General features: G+C 34.8%; 1 protein-coding gene across 1 annotated transcript in view; it reads left to right on the top strand.

The window, feature by feature from the left end:
* GRID2 (glutamate receptor, ionotropic, delta 2) overlaps positions 1 to 9,340 on the top strand; it is a gene marked incomplete at its 5' end in the record, with an annotated part of 361,187 nt that overhangs the window by 214,319 nt on the left and 137,528 nt on the right. The window contains one exon of the mRNA XM_011975477.1: positions 2,811 to 2,977. Within this exon, the coding sequence (XP_011830867.1) occupies positions 2,811 to 2,977 (167 nt within the window). The remainder of the gene's footprint in view (positions 1 to 2,810; positions 2,978 to 9,340) is intronic.

The following is a 9,340-nucleotide window of genomic DNA, read 5'->3' on the forward strand; positions in this document are numbered from 1 at the left end:
TTATTATTATACTTAAGTTCTGGGATACATGTGCAGAACGTGCAGGTTTGTTACATAGGTATACACGTGCCATGATGGTTTGCTGCACCCATCAACCTGTCACCTACATTAGGTATTTCTCCTAATGCTATCGCTCCCCTAGCCCGCTGACCCCACAACAGGCCCTGGTGTGTGATGTTCCCCTCCCTGTGTCCATGTGTTCTCATTGTTCAACTCTCACTTATGAGTGAGAATATGTGGTGTTTGGTTTTCTGTTCCTGTGTTAGTTTGCTGAGAATGATGGTTTCCAGCTTCATCCATGTCCCTGCAAAGGACATGAACTGCCAGCAATTCCATTACCGGGTATATACCCAAGGGATTATAAATCATTCTACTATAAAGACACATGCACATGTATGTTTACTGCAGCACTATTCACAATAGCAAAGACTTGGAACCAACCCAAAGGCCCATCAATGATAGACTGGATAAAAAAAATGTGGCACATATATGCTATGGAATACTATGCAGTCTAATACAGTCTTTATATGACATTTAAATACTTTTAAAAACAGTAGGCTTTTGTTCTGTTCCACTGATTTTCTATTCTGAAATACATTTTGTGCTGTTTTATTTTTAAGCTTTATAGCTTGTCTCATTACTTGGTATTCTAAGTCTCCGATAATTATTATTTTTTTAATTTTCAAAATTTCTTTACTATTCTTATCTGTTTTCTCCTAATTAAATTTGCAAAGCTCTTAAGAAGTTCTAAAATAAACTTTGGGCATTTTATTTAGAATTACATTTTGTATTGGAGAATCTGAGGAAAATTTAAATGTCTTTTGTAATTATGCGTCCGCATTCTTAGGAATATGTTATATCTATCCAGAAACTTGTTCAAGCCGTCTTCAGTCAAGTGTTAAGGTGTTCTTCATATAGCTCCTACTAATTTATTGTTAAATTTATCTCTCTGTATTTGTATTTAGTGTACATAGATATTTTTATTCAAACTATCATCTCATTAATATATTAATAGAAAAACAAATCATTTGTATATATCCATTTACGATCAATCTATTTTTTGAAATCTGAATTTTTAAAATACTTTTTCACTTGATTCTGATGGGCTTCTTAAATATATCATCAAATAATGATAATTTTGTCTCTACTGGATGATAATTTTTTCCTAATAGATTGAAATCATAGTTTTGCTTCCATCCTTTCTTGCATAGGATAAAGTTGTTACAATAATGTTAATTTTGGGTTAATAGTAGGCATCATTTTCTTTACTTTAATGGTAATGCAGTGAGAGTTTAAGCTTGAAATAGGTTTGCTGTTGTTTGAAGCATTCTGTATCTCATAATGGATTTTCTTTATTCCTGGTTTACCACTAGATAGATAATAGATAGATAACTGTTTATAATTTTGCCAAGTATCTTTCTTGTGTCTATTGAAAGATCATTTAAAAGTTTTATAAAGCCTCATTCGTAAGATATACTGTCACCCCAGTAACATTTCCAATACTAAACCAGTGTTGCTTTTCCTTGTTTAGTAATGTTGCATTATTCTTTTAATATAAGCAAACTAACCTTGGAGTTTAACTATTACTTCTATTTATTTTATGAATTCCTTAAGTCCATTTTTACATGTAATAAAGTGAAAATATACTTTATTGAGATGCTTAGGGTAGTAGGTCAGGCTTTTTTTGAGGGGGGTAAATTTGTGACTCAGTGTATGAGTCATTACTGAGGGGGAAAAAATAATCACTAAAGACATTGTAAGTGAACCAGAGTAAAGTTATGTTTCAAAAATGATGATAGAGGAAGTTGTGGAATCGTTGTATTTTCCTCATTGCAATGCCCACCAGGGAATTTTCTTCTAAGTTCAGCTGCAAGATATCCACAGGCCACATGCGATAATAGATTAATTTAGAAGGATATAGGACAGGAGATGTAGCTCATCAGCAGGGCAGCATTGCTCATTTTTCTTCAATGTGAGTTGTACTTGCAGCTTTCATTTAGAACAGGGATGACATGCAACATGATACCTATGTTGAGTGAGTGCAGAAACCCACCTGGCTTAGAAGCCTGGTAACACAAGTCATCAGTAGCTCTTGTAATAACTCCAAAGGCATAACTTTCAGGGTCCCCAAAAGGGACAGTCCCAGTCACACGAATCACTGAAATGGTAGAAGCTCAAAGACATGGCTTCCTTTCATGGATTTTTTGTTCTCTCAATCCAAATGACATTTTCCACTCAAGGATCATTTTACTACAAGCAACGTGGCCTAAAAGTATAGTAAACATTTGACCTTTTCCATGTTTTCGGAACAGAGCTATAAATTAACCAAAGTACAAATTCTCATTCAGAATAAAAGTTTACTTAGAAATACAGTCTGCCCTCCATATCTGCAGGTTCTGCAGATGCAGATTCAACCAGCCATGAACTGAAAATATTTTTAAAACACAATAGAGAGTAATAATATAATAAAAATACAAATTAAAAACAATACAGTGCAACAACTGTTTACATACTATGCATATTGTATTAGGTATCATAAGTAATCTAGACATGATTTAAGTATACTGGAGGATGTATAGAGATTATATGCAAATACTATGCCATTTTATAAAGGACTTGAGTATCCCTGGATTTTGGTATCCACAGGGGTTCTGAAATCAAACCCCAACAGATACTGAAGGACGACTGTATGTTCTATTATTTTTGGCATAATTAAATATATACAAATGTAATGTTTTTCATCCTGTCTATGTAAATTAAAATTCCAACTTTAAACCCTATTTCTTCTTTTGTTCTTCATTTTTTCACAGGTAAAATATGGAAATTATGCTTTTGTATGGGATGCAGCTGTATTGGAATATGTGGCTATCAATGACCCAGATTGTTCCTTTTACACCATTGGAAATACTGTTGCTGATCGGGGATATGGAATTGCATTACAACATGGCAGTCCTTACCGAGATGTTTTTTCACAAAGGTAAGATTTGTGTATGACCAAATAAGGGGAGAGATGAAATTTAGACAAAGAATATCCATTGGTTACCCGATCTGGTTTATTACATTTTGTTTCCTTTGTTAGGAGAAGCACAATAAACAACAACAACAAAAAAGATAGTTATAAGTGGTTGTTCAATAAGACACTCATTACCTAAAACATGAAGTATTATTTTTCCCATAAGTAGTGGGAGAAATAATGCTACATATAACTGGTTTTACTTTCAAAAAATTGATATGGTAAAGAAAGTAGGTGTGTTAGTTATTTCTATTAGAAGTAAACTAGTAATCTACTCTGAATTTTTAGTAACAAATGTCACAGAGTTAAGAAAATGAATTCATTCTAAGAATACAAAAGCATAACATAAACTTCAGGACCAAGTTAAAGTTCTGATGAACTGAAGCACATAATGACAGGGCTGTTTGCACCTGAATTTTGCAAAGGAAACAGTTAAGATTTTGGAATTCCCCACTTAGCATCAAAGTATACGGTAGATTTTGTCATGGAAATCAAGGAGATAACTTACTAAGACATTATATCCATTTTCAAATAAGAATGTTCTATGATAAAGTAGTTGTTTACAATGGAAGACTTTAAAATATATATTTTAGATTAACAATGCATATGAAAGACTTGGGCCTGAAAGGAATGCACAAAGATTACTGCATTTCATTCTATCTCCTACCAAACAAGCCTGGACCTAAGACAGATTAATATCTTCCACGTAGAAGTATATCCTATTTTATACTGAAAGTACATTTTGTTTAGTTTCTAGATTTTCTTCTACCTATTCTCTAGAATCTAATGATAGTCTAAGAGGGCAGTTCCAGATAGTACTAAGGCCGTAAATTTCAAACAATTTGAGTTATATTTCTCCAAATTTTAGGATAACAAAACAGCCAGGCATTTTGTGTGTATTTTTTTAAAAGAACTAAAAATCAGTAGTTCACAATTCATGCCATAACTCTTCCATTAGCAAACCATAAAAATCTAAACCTCTCTCATGACATGTAAAATGAAGTTAGATTAATTCTAAGGTCCTGTATTAGTCAGCTTTTCTGTGTAGAAAACAACTCTAAAGTATAAGTGATTTAGAAAAGTTACTTCTCATTCATGAAACAAGGCTGTAATTTGGTTGTGCTCTGCTTCAAACTGTGGGTCAACTGCAGGTCTACTCTGTGCAAGCTTCTCATTCCAAGGCCCAGGCTGAAGAAGCCGACCTAACAGGGACATGCTGTTCTCACTGCAAAGAGCATTTGCAAAAGAGGTTGGCAAAAACCTGCAGTGTCTCCTGTGCTTCTTGCTTGGATGTGGCATATGTTCCATCTGCCCACAGATCACAAACCAAAGCAAGTCTCATGGCCAAGCTCAAAATTAATGGAGTGGGTAAATGTACTCCACATACAGGGAAGGAAGGAGTAAAGGATTATGAACAGGCTGGACGCAGTGGTTCATACCTGTAATCCCAGCACTTTGGGAAGCCAAGGCAGGTGGATCACTTGAGGCCAGGAGTTTGAGACTAGCCTGGCCAACATGGAGAAACCCCATCTCTACTAATAATATGAAAATTATACAGGTGTGGTGGTGCATGCCTATAATCCCAGCTACTTGGGAGGCTGAGGCATGAGAATCGCTTGAGCCTGGGAGGTGGAGGTTGCAGTGAGCTGAAAGTGAAATACATAGGCATTAACTGAGAAGCAAAATACTAAATAATAATCAAAACACATTTATTGATGAGCAAATTCTCAGAGGAACAAACTACAAAAATCAATTATGCCATAGGGAATCAGTTTCTGTATCATGCCATAGAGAATCAGATTTCTGAATTAGTCTGTAAAGCACTTGGCATCTAGTTGGAGATACAAGACCCACGCACAAGAAACAAAGAACAATACAGACATTTCTATAAATGTGTGTTGATATATATGTATATAATATCAGTATTGTTTGTTTATATTATTTGAAGTTATATAGTTAAGGTATTGAAATAATTGAACAGCATGCAGAGTAGTTAACAAAGGAAAATGAGTGAAAACTCTCCAGGGAAGGTAAGCCTGGAACTTGACCTTAATCAGGCAAGGGCAAATAAGGAGAAATAACAAATAGAAGAGACCCTTCTAAGGGAACAAACACACCGCTGCTTTTAATTTAGATGTGAGAATGGAAAAGCATAATAGAATAAAAAGGGATCCTGGGTTTCATGGTGAAAGACCAGCAGAACTTTTTAATGAATCCTTAACATTACTCAGATAATTGAGAAAAGGATTATTGATTATTGATTAGTTATGGTTAATTGACTTTTTCATTACTAAAAATGTTCTTGTTTTTCGGACTTGATTTTCTGGATTTTTTTTTTTTTTTGAGACATTGTTTCACTCTTGTCGCCCAGACTGGGGTGCAGTGGCGTGATCTCGGCTGACTGCAACCTCCCCGTCCCGGGTTCAAGCGATTCTCCTGCCTCAACCTCCCGAGTACCTGGGATTACATGTGCATGCCACCACACCCGGCTAATTTTTTGTATTTTGAGTAGAGATGGGATTTCACCACGTTGGGCAGGCTGGTCTTGAAGTCCTGACATCAGGTAATCCGCCCGCCGCAGCCTCCCAAAGTGCTGAGATTACAGGCATGAGCCACCACACCCAGAGATTTCCTGTATCTTTTATGTAAAAAGTAATGCATGAACATAATAGTAATTAAAGAAATATTTAATAAATTACACCAAGTGTTGCATTTCTTATTAGCCCTGTGGTGCTTTACCTATCAGAGATTTTAATTCTCAGAAAATGTACTCTAGTGAACTGCTAAAAAGTAATATTAAGCATTGAACATTATTTTTCCTTTGTTTGATATGCAGTATAGATGTTGGCAGTTTAAATTGTTCCTTTCTGTGGAGTTTCTTGATAATGACATCCTGCATCCTGATTCCCTGGACAAATGGAGAAAGGGAGAGCCAGGAAAGAAGCAGGACCTACCTGCCTGGCAATCATCAGTGGTGTGCCAGCTCCTCTCTTTATGCACATGTGCCACATTAATTTATCACCCAAAACCTCTTGCTAAATTCAGAAAATATTTGCATTTGTTCCTTTTTTTTATAGCCATAAGGAAAAAGAGACCTTCCCTTTTTGTTAACTGATTTCAAAAACTATGAAGATCATCAAATTTAACCATTTTAGTACATTCTGGTCAATACGTTTCATACATCAGCATCCAGGGCCATTGATTAAACTAAATCACTTATTATTATTGTGATTATCTTCAATGAAAATACAGTATACTAGGTGATTTTAATAATTCAATATTACTTTTCAGGTGACTATATTTCTATAACAACTTCTAAAATATTAAGGTACTTTAATATGTAACAAATATTAGCATGTAAAATGAAAAATATATAGTGATACAGTAACTACATTTATTATCTGCTACCTGTCAGATGTCTTCTATGTTTATGTATTTCACAGGCACTTTAGAACAATCATATGAGGTGTTGCACATTTGTTCATTATAGCATTGCTTATTAGTGCATGACTGCTATGCTACAAGTGCATACACTGAGTGGATGAGTCTGCACCTGGACAACTTTTGAATTCAGCTTAGGAGATGTGGGTTATAGTGATACACTCACATGTACGATTGTATGTGAGTGAACACACATTGGAATGACTTCAAGGAACCAGTAAGCGCTACAATTTATATAACCATAGAAATGGCTAGAAGAGTTTTGCTTCCTTTTGTGTCCTTTCTGCACATAAACTAGATAACTTGGCAGCAGACGTTAAAGTCAGTCTTTTTTTTTTTTTTGGTAATCAGATGTGTGTGGGGGGGGTAAGTAAGGCTTGCAGTGAATTCTCTACCTGACACTATTTGTCATCGGATGTTTTATGTGGTACTCACCTTGTAACTTCTTAGTTTAAAAAAATTTAGTCATATGTTGTCTCATTAAAGGCGTTTAAGAGTGAAGAAAACTGAATTTTTCAGGTTGCCTTCATCGTGCAATAAATAAAATTAACTCCAGTGTTGACTTCAGAATCTTAACGATGCAGAAAGCTAAAAAGAAAACCAAAAAGAATGAGCTCACGTCTGTTCTCAAATCTTAAGTGGATATTAGGAAAAACTAATTCATTAGTTTAATTTTATAGTTCATCCATAAAGAGGTCACATTTTGCTTATTGGCTTCTAGTCCCTAAACTTGGGATATAGAACTACCCAAAGCACAAAAACAATTACATGTTCCAAGTTGCATGGAGAATAATTTTTCTTGGATTCATGATAGTGACACATATATAAACAGGTGTTCAAACTAATCACAGAATTTGAGAATTTTTGGAAATGGAATTAACAGTATCTATCCTCTTTCTGACAGGGATGAAAGTAGTTCACAGGAATAAACAACTGGCTTAGAATCACAAAAAGAAGCAATAAAAGTGGAAAAAATTCAAAATTTCTGATTTCATATCCATTTTTCTGGTCACTATACATTCTATCTTCCCTTATATTTCTTGTAAAAGCATGTAAGAATAATGTCAAGCTTATATTCTTATATTGTCCTTACTACATGCTAGACTCTAAGCTCCTACACATAATAACCTGTGAGGTAAATACTGTTGCTGTCCTAATTGTACAGACCCAGAAACTGGGACATAATGAAGTAAAGTAACCTGCGCAAGTTCACGAAGCTGTCGATTATTAGAGCTGAGATTCAAACCCGGAGTCTGGCTCCAAAAATTGGGTCTCTTAACCATTCTGCTATACTGCTTTTCCCAAAAATGATATATGCTTTTAACAAGTGTGTTTCAAGTAAATACTTAGGGATTCTCTTTCTATCTCTCTCTACACATGCACGCATGCACAGACACAGACACACACAGAGTAGAATTAATCACAATCCTTGATCCTTCACCGATACTGTCATTATTGGTCCATAAATAGGTACTTTTATGCATTTATTTGGTTAGTTTTAAACTCCTTAGTTGTAGTCTTTTTTCCTATTAACTATTAGAATATTTAATTTAATATTATAACTATTGGAATTATTTTCCTATTAACTATTAGAATATTTAGTGCTCTCTTTTTGTATTTTTACTTGGATTCAAAAAGAGAATATTAGATCTTTTTAGCTCCCTCTATCTTGATACTTCTTACACTTTACCTCTTGGGTCCTACCTCCTGTTGTTAAGCTCCTGAGCTCCTTGAGTTCACGCATGTGTTTGTACATCTCTAGTGCCTACTTTCTTGTTTAGCGTGCAGTAAGCATTCAATAATTATTTCATACATGATAAAAGATCTACTTAATTTTTGGCTGAAGGTCAGCCCATTTACTTATAGCCAGATAAACCTCTGTGCTTTTTGCTTGCTTGATAATTTCTAACGTCTTCCTTTTTATCGTAATTATTTTTTCTTTCTTGGTTTCTACAGTTTTTCATCCAACCAATAAAAAAGCTAAGAAAAAAAAAAAGCTAAGAAGAAAAAGAAAACAAACACAGCACCTGCCTACCCTTCTTTCCAACTCCCTACTGTAATAATTTTTATGCATTCATTCCCACAAGGAAAGTAAAAAACATTCCTTTAACTTGAAAGCATAATCCTAATCCTTTAATTCCCCAATTGGAATGAGGTGCTTTCCAAGCATTCTGTTCACCATTTGGGAAGGGGAAAAAAGCAGCCCCTATTGATTGCCCACTTAGTGCCTCCAGGATTGGTAAACAAATGGCTTAAGCTCTGTATTCAGCTGGTTAAAAGAATCTCTCAGAAAGGTACATAAAACCAGAAGTTAAACAGTTTACTGGCTTCCCTTTAGAGATGCAAAATATAAACTAGCCCCAAGCTCTGAGAGCAGAAGTGATGTTACTGAGACACATTTGTAAACATTAAGCAATATGAAAGTATACATTAAACCATGTAGTATAGACAACACTTGCAGAAAAAATTTTAAGGAAAATGAAATCAGTGAAGACTAGAATAAAAAAGGTTACTAGACTTGAGCAGGGAGAATTCAAGAATAAATCAAATTTGGATATGAGACCAGGTGCAGGTAAAATAGGAAAACATGAGAAATTCACATAAATAAAAACAGTCATCATGTGTTGAAAGGATGATGAGAAGGAACAACTTGACTGGAGATAATATTAGTCGAGGGATTTAGGTAGAGAAACTAAAATTGAACATGACAGACTATCAACAGCTGCTAGTTATAAAGCATCTACTGCGCTAAACACTTGATATGTTTCATATACTGCTTGCCACAACTCTGTGCACTGCATTTCATAAATTTGAGGAAACTGAGCCTCAGACTTAAGTATCTTGCCAAATTCACATAGCTAATAACAAACAGATCTAGGACTCAGG

This window comes from Mandrillus leucophaeus, unplaced genomic scaffold (genome assembly GCF_000951045.1).
Source record: "Mandrillus leucophaeus isolate KB7577 unplaced genomic scaffold, Mleu.le_1.0 Scaffold1566, whole genome shotgun sequence".
Lineage (NCBI taxonomy): Eukaryota > Metazoa > Chordata > Mammalia > Primates > Cercopithecidae > Mandrillus > Mandrillus leucophaeus.